Genomic DNA, 15,479 nt, shown 5'->3' with positions numbered 1-15,479 from the left:
TACTGCTAGCAGCTAACTGGATGGTGTTGTTGCTCCTTAGATTGGAATCGCATCCCTTCTACCCCTTCAAGTGAAGTGCTGTTAGTCTTGGATGACCAAAAGGTTCAACCCACCTAGAAAACAATGCCCAAGCACTTCTGGAGGCAGGAGTAAAGAAGACACTTTTTTGATTGTTAGGTTCAGGCATTCATATGTGTATAGCTAAACGGTCACGTTTTAAGGCACTGGAATAAAATATTTTTGAGAAATGCTAACAGATGTCATTATTGTAACTTCATTTGATTAAAATAAAGCATTAAGGCATACATTACTGTTCTGAGCCGGCAAGATTTTTCTTTTTGAAAGTAGTTTCTTATCACCAAGGCTGCATATATTTGATCACAAAAACAGTAATATTGTGAAATATTATTACAATTTAAAATAACTGTGTTCTATTTGAATATATTCTGAAATGTAGTATATTCCTGTGATGGAAAAGCTGAATTTTCAGCATCATAACTCCAGTCTTCAGTATCACATAATGCTTCAGAAATAAATTGCTGCTCAAGAAACATTTATTATTATTATTAGCAATGTTGAAAACAGTTATGCTGCTTAGTGTGTTTCTGGAAATAATGATTTAAAAAAAAATCTGGATACTTTGATTTAAAAAAAATTATAATTTTGAATGGTACTGTAATTCATAAAATCTAAATATAACCCCAAAACACAAAACACTGCAAACAGCCATGTAAAATTGTTACTTCAGGATGTTTTAATTGTAACTCACCAAGATATCTATGAAAACTCCAAAAAAGTTTGTAACAAAAACTACAATATTAATTTGTGCTTTTCAACTCAATTCATAGTCTAACATCTCACAGTATTTCTTGCTGACCTCATTTTAAAAGGATCTGAGAAGCAGCCAATGGCATCAGGCTTATGGCAGCCTACATTCAGAAAGTAATTTCTCTCATAAAGGTGTTCTTCAGATCCCCAGACAATCACCTGCTTTGCTCTTGACTGGAATTCTGTTTGTCTCTCTCTGTGTTATGACCCTCTATACTGTTGGTTTGTTGTGGTCTGACAAGGCACACACACGCCGAGGCTCCAGCTATGTGCTTTGGTAGATTTGGACCTAAGACCCACTGGCCCTTTTCTGGAACAAACACTTGAGTGCCCTGAGAAAAGTCCATGGCCTCCCAGGTATACCCTCCCAATACGTAGATCTTTCCATCCAAGACCGCCACCCCTGCCTCACTGTTAGGGTACCTGAGAGGGGCTATCTTGGTCCATTGATCAGTCTGCGGGTCAAAGGCTTCCACCCCCAACACGTCAAAACGCTCCATGCTGTCCTCATGGTCATTGCTGCCCCCGATGACAAAGATCCTGTCATCCAGAGACGCCATAGAGTGCCAGCCTCGAGCCAAGATCATGGCCTGTCGCTCTGCCCATGTGTCAGCAGTTTTGGGGTCGTAACTTAGCATGTCACGTCTGTACGGGCCGATCTGGTAATCATGGCCCCCTGAGATGTAGACAACGCCCTTATGAATAGTGCCCGCATGACCATATGTGAATCTATGAAAGAAGAAAATGTTTTGGGTATGATAAATTTTACTAATAATAAAAGTTCATATATATATATATACTGAGTCTGAGGCTGTTCAGCTCCAAAAACAAAAAAGCACCAAAAAAGTAGTTAATATGAGAAACGGGCAAAAAAAAATACATTTGACAGTTTTTGAGAAAGGATGAGATTTGAGCCACTTTTATGGTATTTTTTGTGGTTATTTTTGTGGCAATACCCCACTTTATCTACAAATTTAAAGTCTACAGAATTAAACAACATGAGAGTGATTGTGATGCTATTTATTTGTGATAAAAGCACACTACAATTTCAAATATTGTGTCAATGTTATTGTCGTCCCAATGCCCACTTTGGTTCTCCCTGAGTTCCCCGGCACCTCTGGGCATAGATGCGTTCGCTCACCCTTGGACATGAGGCTTGCAACAGGGGCAGCTGCTACCACCTTAAGGGTTTATGTTGCGGCCATCGCCGCTCGGAGAGAGCTGGATGAGATTCCCCTGGGGAGACATTGGATGGTCTCTGTGTTTATGCGTGGTGTCCGGCGTCTGAGACCAGTACGCCCCATTGGAGTTCCTTCTTGGGACTTATCAGTCGTCCTTGAGGGTCTAATGGTAGCCCCATTTGAGCCCTTAGAGTCAGCTCCAGAACGGATTCTGACTCTCAAGGTTACTCTTTTGTTGGCGCTAACGTCTTTGAAAAGAGTTGGGGATTGTAAGCTCTCTCTGTCAGCGAGATGTGTATGGACTTTGCCCCGGGTCTGGTCAAGGTGACCTTACGGCCTAGGCCTGGCTATGTTCCCAAGGTGTTATCCACATCGTTTTGCTATCAGGTGGTAACACTTCACTTTTTCACGCTTCAGGCGAGGATGAAAGGCTTCACATGCTCTGTCCTGTCCAAGCTTTGAAGATATATGTGGACCGCTCCAGCCATTGGAGGAAATCTCCCCAGTTGTTGGTATGTTTTGGTGCTGGCCGCCGTGGGCTTGCCACATCGAAGCACAGAATTTCTCACTGGGTGAGGGACGCTATTTAGCTGGCTTATATTTAGGTGCGTGGTCTTTCTTCACCTCTCAGCGTTCGGGCGCATTCTACTAGGAGCGAGATTTCCTCTCAAGCTCTTTTTAGAGGGGTCCCCCTAGAGGATATTTGTGTAGCGGCAAGATGGTCCTCTCCGCACAATTTTATCATGTTCTATAACTTGGATCTTGGCACGGCTCCGGGTTCCCAGGTTTTATCTGCTTGTACACTGTCTGGTTCGTAAACGGGCCAGATAAGGCAGTGTTTTTAGCTTGGCGTGTTTGGTATATCGTTCCCAAAGCGTCTTAGCTTAAGCAGCGTTGAGTGAACCTATGAAAGAGAACGTCTCAGGTTACTCCCGTAACCCTTGTTCTCCGAATAGGGAACGAGATGCTGTGTTTGCTGCCAAGCTCCTCACGCTGCCGACAGGGGCCTTTTCGGCAGAAAAATCTGAGGAGCAGATGGCGCGTTCTCCAGTAAGGAGGCAACGTAAGAACGTCGAAGATGGCATCTGCGCCATCAGCCAATGAATTGGCGTGATTCTATAAGGGCTTCAGACAATCGGCACACCCAGAGGGCGTTCCCAAAGCATCTTAGCTTACGCAGCGTCTCGTTCCCTATTCAAAGAACAAGGGTTACGCGAGTAACCCGAGACGTTTCTTATGCTCAACAAAGCTGCATATAACTGATAAACAATTTAGTTAAAAAAAAAGTAATATTTCAAAAATATTAAAATTTTTATTTCATTATATTTTAAAATATAGCCTAATTTTAATTTCCAGCAGCACTCCAGTCTTCAGTGCCACATGATCCATCAGAAATAATTCTAGTATGCTGGTTTGGTACTCAAGAAACATTAATTTTTATTCTCAATGAGTTGCGCTGTTTTTGAGAGCTGTTTTTTTTTTTGTATATTATAAATGCCTTCACTGGCACTTTTGGCCAATTTAACACACTCTTGCTGAATAAAACTACTAATTTTCTTCAAAAAATAAAACTTGATGACCCCAAACTTTTGAACAGTAGTGTACAAAGAGGATTCAAAATAAATTTTCCCATAAACCGGTGCAACCTTGCGAAAACATCATCAAAAACAAATAACAAACCTGGGCAATCCTGCAACATAGGTCCAGTAGTCCTCAGCAGGATTGTACACTTCTACAGAAGACAAAGCACCACTGTCATTGCGTCCCCCAACAGCTATAAGACAGTCTCCCATGGTTCCCAGAAAGAAATCCACACGCCGCTGGTTCATAGGGGCACCCTGCAGATCAACAAATCACTTGAATTAACACTCAAACTACGGCACAAATCTCTACTTCTCTTATGCTTGGCAATATTAAGGAAAATTACAAATAAAAATTCTAACTTTTAAAATGATAAAAAAGTAAACCTGAATTATACAAATTTTATATTTTCATCTAACCACTTATTTTTTAATGCGAAAGGAAGCTATTTTCTATGAATGCGCAAGACTTCTGACTCATTAGCTGCTATAGGTAAATACTAGTGCAGTAACCATTAAACCTAACTGCAGCATTAATAATATGATACCAGTTTGCAATACAAAGCAGCTTGAAGGCATTTTATCCCATAAATATGCACATTTGACTGTAAAGCATTGATCTTGAGTTTGGATAATGGATGGATGGATGGAATATAATGAATGAATAAATGAATAAAATAAAATGAAAAAGTGATCAGATGCAACAATTTAGTCATAGTCTGGACTGGAGCCTTGCTGTTAAAACTTAAATGTCACTGTTATTTTAGTATCATTAAGATTATAGTTCTTCTATAGTTTTTTTAATTGTTTTATATTGTGTTTTTTGCTTTCTATTTTCATTTTAACTAAAATATATAATTATATATTACTCCATGTAATTACTATACTATACTATATACATTATATATATATATATATATATATATATATATATATATATATATATATATATATATATACACATTATTTTTAATTTATTTATTTACATTTTCATACTTCAGTTTCAGTGTTAGTTTATTACACCAAGTTAAACTACATTAATTGTTGGCAACTAGCTAAATTAAAAAAATTAATGTAATTTTTATTTAATTTTTTATGGTTTTAATTTTAGTTTCAGTTAAAGTTTTAGCTAACTATCATAACTGACTCATCAAACTATCAAGAGCGAAGCATATTACCTTAATCCACAAGTTGCTTCGGGGGTCATATCTATACAGCAAGTTGCTTGCAGAATCTCCCCCATTGTCCCGTGAGGAGCTTCCACCTGCGGTGAAGATAAATCCCCCCAAAACAGCAACACAGTGGTGACTCCTCTGAGCTGGCAGCTGAGTCTCGACGACCCATTTTCCTGCTTCTTCATCCAGCCAGCACACTTCAGCACTCAACTCCTCTCCGCGTTCAGAAACCTCCCCTCCCACCAAGAGCAGACGCTCCACACCTCCTCGAAGGCCTGTGCGTGTTGTCTGCAGTACAGGTTGTGCGCTGACTCTCGTGTGGTAGCCCACGGCCTCCTCCACTAGCGGCTCACAGCCTGCGTCCGGAGGCAGGAGGGAGCGCATGGCTGGCAATATGCGCACTATGAGGTCATCCGGTGGAATGAGAGCAAAACGAATGTTGGAGAGAAGCTTCTGGGCAAATGCAAGACGTTCGGATCTTTGACTCAACCATTGCAAGGCCACCTGCAGAAGAGCTTGCTCGTTCTCATGCTGCACCTGCTCATCTGCAAGGTAAGCACAAAGCTTGGGCATCCGCACATCTTGGAGAAACTCGGATGTGACGGAAAGCATGGCGAAATGCTCCAGAATGAAGCGGTCTATGAAGGCATCCAGCCGGTCCAGGCTATAGAGGAAGGCAAGCTCCTGCAGGTACAAGTAATTGTCCTCACGTACCTCTTTCTCCAGATACTGGCAACAGAAATCCACAGCTCTCCACACCTGCAGCAAGTGAGCAGTTTCCAGGACATAGTCGATGTTTCCACCATCTAGAGGTAACTCGCCGCTGTACAGGAAATCTACTACTGCTTTAACACCAACGTACGAGGCTCCCACAAGCTCTACTTCTGCTTCATGCTCCTCTCGCATCCCCAAGGTGAACATCGCCTGGAAGTAGGGGCTAGATACTGCAAGCAAAGCCCGATGTGCAGGGATTCGCTGGTCATCGGCCACCAGAACAACATCACACAGCTGGCCATGCTGTCTTTGCTCATTTAAACCTTGAAGGAGGTAGTTAGCCTGGTCTGCCCATCGATACACCTGTTACACGAGAGTTACTTAGTTTCAAGATAGTTTCATGATAGTTTCAAGACACTTTGATACAGAATTTTGAAAAGGTGCTATAGATATTAAATGTTTTTTTTTTTTAAATCATCCAGTTGCAAGAGTGGTTTTGAACTTTATACTGACATCAGTCAGGGTGTATGAGGTTTGTTAGCTGGTGATGTCATGTCAACATGGGTGCATGACCCACTCCATGCAGAATACAATGTTTAGCAGACTGATATAACTGGATCTCATGTGAGTGTACACAATTTTAATTTGTTAAAAGTTCTATTAATTTATTATTAAACCTTTTTTAATTAGTAAAAAAACTACTGAGTGTACCTTTAAATTAATGTAAAACTAAAAGTATTATTTCTTGTAATAACACAATGATTATGTAACAATAAATGTTTATACTATAGAATGAATTAAAATTATTATTGAAAACATATTGCATTTTAGTATATATTAACATTTTTAACTGGCTTTTATTTTAATATTTGACATTTTTTTATGTGCTTATTATTTATTATTTTTACTAGTTTTGGGGGGTTTTCATGTTTCTATTCAGCTTTAATTATTTTTTATTTCAGTTTAAGGTTGTATTTTGTTTAGTTCAGTTAGTTTCCATTTAAGTTTATTTTTAATCTAATATTATTATTTTTTATTTTGTTCAAGCTTTATTTCATTTATCAAAAATGATTTTAATAGTTTGACTATTTGTTAACAATAACAACACAGTTATGCAAACCTTTGAAGATTCACTTATTCTGTGAGGACGTGAAAGATGAGATTGCTTCCCCATGTCCATTGTGTCATCTGCCATAAGACAATCTGCAAAATATCATAATCATATTTAATTTTCGAAAGTAATTAAAAGTAACCACATATAACACACATATCGTTCAGAATAGGAACAGACAGAGCATAAATCAGAAAATGAGCACAAAAGGGGCATTTACACAATAAGTACGTTTCATTGATATTCAGTATAACTGGACATATTTTATCGATACAGCTGTGACAACAACCGTACAGAACATGCAGATATTATTTTACCATTTTTCCATTCTTTATCCGTATTAATTACTAGTCAAATGGCCGTGAGTGACTATAAACAAGTTATTTTGTCCGTGGCACAGTGAAGCTGAGTTCTCACTTCCGTGTTGCTCCATTTCAAAATAAAAGTCACTTTTGTCCTCAAGTTAGCTTAAATTCAGTGTAGTAGTAATGAATGATAATAATAATATACAAGAAAGAGTTTATCATCTTGATTGTGCTGGCTTGACAAAGCCAATATAGGCCTACACATGCACTATTAAAGCTTATTATTGACCCGATTCTTTTTCTGAGACCAAATTTCGAATATTAAAGCTTTAAAGGAATGACAATCAAAGTTGACACAAACCTGTTCTGATTATGTAGGCTATTTATATATTTTCTGACTGGTCCTTCAAACTTCAACTGTCAAAAACTCAAATGTAAACAGAAGCCTTTTTAACCCATTTAAGTTGTCTTTGGTTACATCTACCTATCTAGTATACATATATATATATATATATATATAATTTTTTTTTTTTACTTTTTATGGTAATATATTATCATATTTGTTGTTCTGAAATTAAATTATACTATACTGAAGATTTAATAAGGAGGGGAAGTGATATGCTTCTTTATTCAAAATAAAATGATTTTATTTTAAGGCAGTGGTCTCAAACTCTATTCCTGGAGGAAAGTTTAGCTCCAAATCACACCTGCTTGGAAGTTTCTATTAATCCTGAAGACCTTGATTAGCTGGATCAGGTGTGTTTGATTAGAGCTGGAGCTAAACTGTGCAGAGCTGTGGCCCTCCAGGAATTGAGTTTGAGACCAATGTTTTAAGGTGAAATTTAATATTCTCCTGTGGTAGGCCTGATTCATCCAAATATTACACAAAAAAGCAACCCATTGTTCTCAACCCAGGTCCACAAGATGGCAGAGTAACTCAGAACAACTGTTAGATGACAACAAAACTGGGTGGATTTAATGTAGCTCAATACCCAAGTTGGCCATTAGGAGGAGGTGAAACTGGAACAGCAACCTGACGGACAAATATTACTAACGCCCACTAAGAGGCAAATAGGAAATGAATCGAGTCGTGAAATTAGTTGCCTCTCCATCCCACTAAGAGAAGAGACCTCCCTGCTACACCAGCAGCTCCTCTGTCGCACTTTGGGATTTATCCGCATTTTCTCTCATTCCCCCGGCTTTGTGCTGCATTTAGACACATTATCTCCCTTAGCATCGTCGAAATGGCAACGCGAATTGACAAAGACGCTTGCAGAGAAGCATACAATCTGGTTCGAGACGACAGCTCAGATATATGCTGGTGAGTGAAGCCTTGATTTACTGCACATCTAGAGATGCTGTTTGGCGCGTGCTGGCTGAACTCGCTACATTGTTTCAACAATTAGAATCTTTAAACATTAAACGCTATTTTAATTGACTAATTAACATGTAGGGATGGGTCTTGTAACACATGGGAAGCGTGTCAAAATCTAGTTTGCAGCATTTTGGCCAGATAGGCTGCTCTCTAGGTTTTGAGACGCAGACAGCATTTTAACAACAGTTAAAATATCGATTGTGCTTTTTAAAGGACATCTTTTCAGTATGATGGCTCTACCATTGTACCAGGTGGTCACGGGTCCGACTACCAAGAATTCAAGAGTCAGTGTACAGGTGAGTCCATTCTCTTGCTTTTATCATTGCTGGTATTTTTTAGCAAAGTAGTTAAATAAATCAAGCGTTAAAGGGAAAGTTCACCCAAAAATGAAAGGCATGTCATATATTCACCACAAACCTATATGATTAAACGAGACTGACAGACTCAATCAAAAATAAATGGTGACTGAGGCATCAACCTTACTTTGTGAGTTCACAGAAAGAAAAACCAACATACAGGTTTGAAACAACATGATTGCAAGTAAATGATGACAGGTCTTTCATTTTTGGGGGTGATCTGTCCCTTTAAGTCTACATCACATCACTAGGAAGTAATTCATTTTCCAAGGTAGACAATACCAAATATGGTTTCATACTTGTCCTAGATGACATGACTCGAGGCCAAGCAACTGGTGGGAAGCTTGATGAGGGGATTTCAGCAAATATATACACATTTGTATTCGTAATCAACCAGAATTCATTAAATTCGACTTGATATCTATTCTAATATACAGTATCTGTGGTTTTGGGATCAGTTGAGCTACAGCGAATGTAGTATGTTGTACTGAGTGCACTATATTTTTTTATATCCATAAATAACGGTCTAGCTCTGTTGAAAGAATGAAATGATGTAATTTTCGCCTCTCATTCTGTTATCTTAATTGAACAGAGATTTGGGCGTGGTGCTCAGTTCAGATTGTGCAGCCACTAGCAGATGTGAACTTGTATAAGTGTTGCAATGCCTTGGCTTCCTGGCTCTGACAGATAATCAAAGATGTCTTCCTATATGGAGCAGTGTGTTACAATAAGCACTTTGTTTATGGAGAACATTTTAGTCATGAAGTTGACTTATGAAATAATTGTTTTAAATCCAAACAGAAAAGATGTCATTAGTGCTATAGCCACCCATAAACTGATTTATCCAGCAATAAATATATTTATTTATTATTTTGGTAGTTGGAGAGTCTAGTCTATGGACATTGAAATCTTCATGAAACTCTGCTGTGGAGCAAAATTTCTGCTTTATAAAGAGATATATAGTGGCAGTCAGTAGCTTTATGAATTATTTTAACTTTATTATGCGATAGAATATCTCTGACTGGAGAATATGATTTTATATTGCTTTCATTTGTGATCTGCTCAATCAGCTTGCATAAAATTCAAAATGGGTTTCTGGGTCAAAGTGACTCAGAAATATAGAGTGGGTCACATTTTTTCATATAAAGTTTTGCCAAATCGAAAGCTTGTTTTTTAGGTGATGTCTAAATGATTGAATTTTTTTAATATTTTGTTGTGCTGCATCATCATAGCCTGGCAACCTGGAAGTACAGTGCACATGTAGTCAGCACAAAAACGCTGACTTTCTGGAAGTGAGTGCTTCAGAAATGTGCCGCACATGCAAGAGGAAGTAGAAGTGTGTGGAAGCATTGCCACATCGCAAAAATGTCAGTGTGTCACTGTGTTTTCACACAATCATAAAATAAGACAGAACAACTCTCTCATTTTTGCTAGAGTCCATGCTTTCCCACTGTTCACTTGGCATGTTGACACATGACTCACTTCCTAAATATGGTTTGTTCGAGGTTTCAGTTCTGTTGAAATACAGCAGAGGTCTCTAAAATGTGACTTACATTCATCATCCACTTGAAACTTGAAAAGCCAATGTGCCAAATACAACTGACAGTATTACCCATGGTTCCCTGACTTAGCTTCTTAAACCTTAAGCCCAGTTAATCAACAACAGAAAACCAGATATTATCAGTCTCAAGTAGAGCCAAGGGAATTCACCTGAGCATTTTTTTTTCCAGTAAAGTCCCACTAAGATTGTATTTTACCACTGTAAATTATACACAGTACAAGACGGAACAAGAAGGTAATGCCCTTTGGTTTCTAGCAGCTTTGTAACTGGCCTATATGTAAAAAAATATATAAATACACACACGCATACATACACACATATACATATATATTTATATACATACACATATTTAATGTATATGTTTATCGTTATAATTATTAGGCATATAAGAAGTTTTAGGCATATAAGAAGTTAAAGTTTTAAAACTATTTTCACAGATCAATAAAGATCAAAGTGCAAAGGTGTGCACTACTAACATTTGAATGAATGGCTTAACAAGAGTTTTCTTTCGCACAATATCTCTCTGATACTGCCGGTGTCTAAACAGAGGCATGCCATTGTTAAGTGCAATTGATGTTATCTTTGAATCTAGTCCCAGTGCCACTGCAATGCAGTTGTAGCACATTTGTGAGGAAGTGGCCAGCTGTAAAGCTGAGAGACAGGGAGTGTTACAGATAAAATATTAATGTAAATCACCTTTATCAATAGAGTCTGTTAACTAGATCACCTTCTGTCCTCACCCACTTTCTCTATTCCTTGTTTTTCATGTCGTATGGTGTAATAGAGCTTAAATTTCCCAGCCTTGTCCGCCGCTCGCACGTGATGCTCTCAGATTGCATTTCATATCATGACGTCTTTCTCTGGAAAGGAAAACAATGAAATAGTGTAGATTTAAAACACTCGCTACAATGGAGACAGTGTTTAGTCGAATCCAAGCTCTTCCTTGTTATTAAACGGACAAAGTTCAGCTAAACTAGTGACCATGAAGCACATTAATACAAGCTTCAAGATTAAATCAAACCTGATTATATCTACTTTAAGTCACGTTCCAGGTTTTATTGTTCTTGATTCATTGATGCATGTTATTCCAAATAAAAACTGCCTTATCAAAATGTAATAGTTTGCACCGCCCTTTCAGTTGACCTAATGAATCCTGCTTACTATTTTAACTTCTCCCCTCCAGGCACCATTGCTCCACTTCACTTTTCACTCAGTTTTCTTGTTAAATATCCTGTTTAACTAGAAAAGGCCAGATTACGAAAGTGAAGTAATTTGTTGACTTAAAATAATTACAAACCAAAGGCATACAGAGATTTTTATTTTTATTTTTTTCAGACAGATTGACAAACTCTGTGGCAAAGATGATGTCGGTGTTTGTGACTTTATAGGCCAGTGATAGGCTTGTGTTCAATGATATGGAAGTAAATCAAACGATACTGACTGCCCCCATCCTGGTTATTTTATACATTTATTATTTATTGAAAATGTATTCATTTTTAAATGCTCTCTGTGTGTGTTTGTTACTGCTTTTTATGCAGTGTAGTTTGTTGGGATTTTATCATTCTGTACTGGAATTTTAATTTGTGGTGAATAGGTCTGTTATCTGTACTGTAGTTATTCAATATATAAAAAAAAAAAAAAAAACTTCCAAAGCCACTTTTCATAATGTATCTTCAGTGATTTTCTTGCCTGCCAGTGTAAAGTCTGATTTATCTTCAGTTCAGTTGGCTTTTCTCAGCAAATGTTTTGCTAAATATGTAGTCAATTCAAATGGTTACACATTTAACATTTTTAAACAATTCACAGTCATAAAAGAAACAAGCAAATATCCAAAAAATGGCACAACTTTTTAAGGATTTCTTTCTCTTTGATTCAGATGACAACCGACTCTTCGGGTTTGTAAGGATCACAACGGGTGATGCCATGAGCAAGCGTGCCAAATTCACCCTCATCACCTGGATTGGCGAAAATGTCAGCGGACTGCAAAGAGCCAAGATTAGCACTGACAAAACACTGGTAAAAGACATCGTGCAGGTGGGTTTTGCGTTCTTTGATTCCATAGATCATGTCATATGCAAACTCTTTCAGACTTACAAACTTGGCCACACCCAGACAAGCAGATTTCAACGTCTTTTTCACTGTAAACAAATTGGTGCACTCATGCAAACATGCCTTTCCCTCCATCACTCATAGTATGTTTTTCCATGCAGAACTTTGCCAAGGAGTTCATGATAAGCGATCCCAAAGAGCTGGAGGAGGAATATCTTCGCAGCGAGCTGAAAAAGGCCGGCGGGGCCAACTACGACGCCCAGGCCGATTAGAAATTGGGGCGGGGTTCCATAGGGTTGGTGGAGAAGGAAGAGGAAAACGTCATCTCATACACACGCGCACACACAGATATACACGTACACACAGACAAACACAAATATACATACCTCACCCCTTTTGCCATTCTGGCCATGGTTGATTTATCTATCTACTGTACTGTGCATCATCTCAAAGTCATTTCTACTAGTGCTATGAGGTTCTCTTTTTCTTCAGGGGCATTTTTGTAATTGTAGTTTCTGGCGATGCTTCTTTTGATTCCGAGTTATCATCACTGTGATGCGCTTCCATAACCAATGGAGAGCATACGAGTCCAGCATTGTTTTCTAAGGGGTTTATTATAAATTTTTCATCTCCCCGCTGAATACAGACCACTGTGTTTACTGTCTCAATCTCCCATGGAGAGGAAGACATCATGGAATGTGTGCATTTGTGTATGTGTGTGTTTGCAGACACTGCACTGTGACTGGCTAACTTGCATGTAGGGGTGGAGTCTTAAAGGATCTCGTAGCTCTGATTGGCTGTTTCGCGCTCTCCATCCGACCAAGGAGCAGCCGTTTCTCTTGTGTAGCCTTCATTTTGGTTTAAATTAAAATACCCAAGAATGTTTTTTTTTATTATTTTTTTTTATTAAAAAGTAGTTTTCTTCAAAAACAAAACCTGTGGTTCTTCCTTTAAAATAAAAATGCCTCCCAAGACAAGAAAAGAAATAAGATGGTCACAAAAGCAATCATGTCAGAATAAAATTGTTGTTTTTTCAAGATGTTTTGTCCTTGTGTGTTATTTTGCTTAGTTTGTGATTTACTCTTTGATATGGAAGCCCGTTTCTGCCATGGATTTAAAAAATAACTTTTTCTCAATTCAACACTTTTGCTTTTTTTCTTCTTCTTTTTTAAAGTTGCAATTACGTTTTTTATTCTGTGGTTGAAACTAAAAAAAAAAAAAAAGCAAGATGTAGACATTTCTGAGGAAAAAAAAAATGACGACACATTCTGACATTTTTCTTGCAATTCTGAATTTATATCTTGCAACTTTTGTCTGAAATCTGAGGTTTTTTTTTTTTTTTTTTTTTTTGTATTCTGAAGTTATATCTCACAATTCAGATATTTTTCTCTGAATTCCGAGTTTCTCACAATTCTTTTTTTTCTCTGAATTCAGAGTTTATATCTCAATTCTGATGTTTCCCTCTGAAGTATGAGTTTATATGTTGTAATTCTCAACATAGATTCTGAGTTTATACATGGCATTTCTGGCATTTTTCTCTGTATTCGCAATGTTTTTTCTCCGCCACGGAATAATCGCCACAGTAATTGCAACTTTTTCTCATAGCTTTTCTCGTCACAATTCTTTTTTCTCATTGTTTTCTCTGAATTATGAGTTTATATATGGCATTTCTGACTTTCTTTTTATTCCAAATGTTTTTCCCCCCTCTGCCATGGAATAATTGTCATGGTAATTGCAACTTTTTATCTCATAATTTTTTATATACAAGTTTATATATAATTTTGACTTGCAATTGTAAGTTAATGTTGCAATTCCAATTTCAATGAGGAATAGAAGTCAAAAAAATATTTATCCTGTGGTGTATTCATGCTTCCATACTTTGATGCTATTTTGCATGAGTTGGCCTCTGCATCACTTAGGTAATGCAAGCTGCTTGTCACAACAATCTTCTGCACGAATGCTAACAATCCCAGAGGGTTTATGGGTGACTCCCAGGGGTTGTCATGGCCACCGCTGTGGTCAGGCTCCCTCACTCCAAGCTGCTCTGCTCCAAAGCTTGTCAATAATGCCCCCCAAAAACATTTCCTGCCCCCTTTTCCCCTCTGTTGTAAGCTCTTTTCTTCTTTTCTCCTCCCCCCATCGTTCTTCCTGCTCTCCCTGCCTTGCGTTCAGTCCAACAGATGTGTGCCCAACTACATAATTGCTTAATCCATAATCTATAAGCTTCTTCCAGGCTGCTTTTATGACGCTGAGTTTTGGTAGCACAGAGGTGAGGCAGGAATGTAGACGCCTGTGGCAAATTAGGGCCTGTGGAAAATCTACATGTTTGTGTTGTCTTAATAGTCAAATTGGGTCAGTAGAGCTTAGCATTGCTAGTATTAAACTTTGGCATTTAAATCGTTCTGCACTGTTTGTCCTACAGATATGAACAACAGAAGAGATGTATTTTTACAAAAAATGACAGGCATTTTTTAATATATTGATATAAGTCAGTATGGTTTAATTGTACATGCTCATTTCCCCTATTTTTCCATTTCACAGATGTTCGGAAGTGTTTTAAAGGCATTTTTACTTTAAATATTACACATTTATCATTTTTTTCATCAGATAAGACAAAAGATTCTCTCTCTCTCTATATATATATATATGATATTATATGATGAAAAGAAAGAATATATGTTAACCACCATTGATGATAATAATAAACGTTTGAGCACCAAATCAGCATATTTGAATGATTTCCGCATTGCCATCACAGGAATAAATTATACTTTAAGATATTAAAATAGACAACGGTTATTTTAAATATTTCAGTTTATTACTGTTTATACTGTTTTTTGTTTTTTTTAATCAAATAATAGCACCTTTGGTGACCATAATATACTTCTTTCATAAACATAAAATAAAAAAAGTGTACCAATCCCAAACTTGAATGGTAATGTCTATTTTCCATCATCTCACACTGAAAGTTAATCTTTAAATACATTAATAAATGAATATCACTGTTAAATGTAATCTTTATCAAATTTAAAAATTAATATAATTTTTTATACTATACATTATAATATTGTGGCACCTAAATTAAACATTTAAAATATTTATTTTAATTTTTATATTTAATTAAGACAAAATGGTATGAAATTTTAATATCTATCAGTTATTGTGTAGAATTATAATATTAGTACATCCATACTTGTGGTTGGGCTTTGTTTTTTTACTTTTTGACCACAAAACAACTTAGCAG

At 37.3% G+C, this 15,479-nt stretch overlaps 2 protein-coding genes across 2 annotated transcripts; one reads left to right on the top strand and one right to left on the bottom strand.

Moving 5' to 3' along the window:
• Window positions 1-340: 340 nt before the first annotated feature.
• On the bottom strand, window positions 341-7,262 carry LOC306842976 (kelch-like protein 36). The gene is made up of 5 exons (XM_079374215.1): window positions 6,907-7,262; window positions 6,599-6,681; window positions 4,768-5,841; window positions 3,690-3,847; window positions 341-1,557 (listed from the first exon to the last, which is right to left on the bottom strand). The coding sequence occupies exons 2-5, from the start codon at window positions 6,671-6,673 to the stop codon at window positions 984-986; spliced, it is 1,881 nt and encodes a 626-aa protein (XP_079230341.1). The 5' UTR covers window positions 6,674-6,681; window positions 6,907-7,262; the 3' UTR covers window positions 341-983.
• A 634-nt stretch (window positions 7,263-7,896) lies between these two features.
• LOC306843123 (coactosin-like protein) lies at window positions 7,897-13,272 on the top strand. Its single transcript, XM_079374409.1, has 4 exons — window positions 7,897-8,215; window positions 8,483-8,565; window positions 12,063-12,220; window positions 12,397-13,272. Exons 1-4 carry the CDS (start codon window positions 8,139-8,141, stop codon window positions 12,505-12,507), a joined length of 429 nt encoding a protein of 142 aa, XP_079230535.1. The 5' UTR covers window positions 7,897-8,138; the 3' UTR covers window positions 12,508-13,272.
• Window positions 13,273-15,479: the final 2,207 nt, after the last annotated feature.

The sequence above is a fragment of the Barbus barbus genome, assembly GCF_936440315.1.
Source record: "Barbus barbus genome assembly, chromosome: 23".
In the NCBI taxonomy this organism is placed as follows: Eukaryota; Metazoa; Chordata; class Actinopteri; order Cypriniformes; family Cyprinidae; genus Barbus; species Barbus barbus.
Note: the sequence above shows the minus strand (reverse complement) of the source record. Positions and strands in the feature narration are given on the sequence as shown.

Bases quoted from the DNA above. Each gene is read 5' to 3' on its own strand.
- LOC306842976 (XM_079374215.1), bottom strand. From the start codon at position 6,673: ATGGCAGATGACACAATGGACATGGGGAAGCAATCTCATCTTTCACGT. The intron at 5,842-6,598 runs GTTTGCATAACT...CTCGTGTAACAG, and splicing joins GAATAAGTGAATCTTCAAAG to GTGTATCGATGGGCAGACCA. The intron at 1,558-3,689 runs GTTTGTTATTTG...CTTCTTTCATAG, and splicing joins TATGTTGCAGGATTGCCCAG to ATTCACATATGGTCATGCGG.
- LOC306843123 (XM_079374409.1), top strand. From the start codon at position 8,139: ATGGCAACGCGAATTGACAAAGACGCTTGCAGAGAAGCATACAATCTG. The intron at 8,216-8,482 runs GTGAGTGAAGCC...TGCTTTTTAAAG, and splicing joins GACAGCTCAGATATATGCTG to GACATCTTTTCAGTATGATG. The intron at 8,566-12,062 runs GTGAGTCCATTC...TCTTTGATTCAG, and splicing joins ATTCAAGAGTCAGTGTACAG to ATGACAACCGACTCTTCGGG.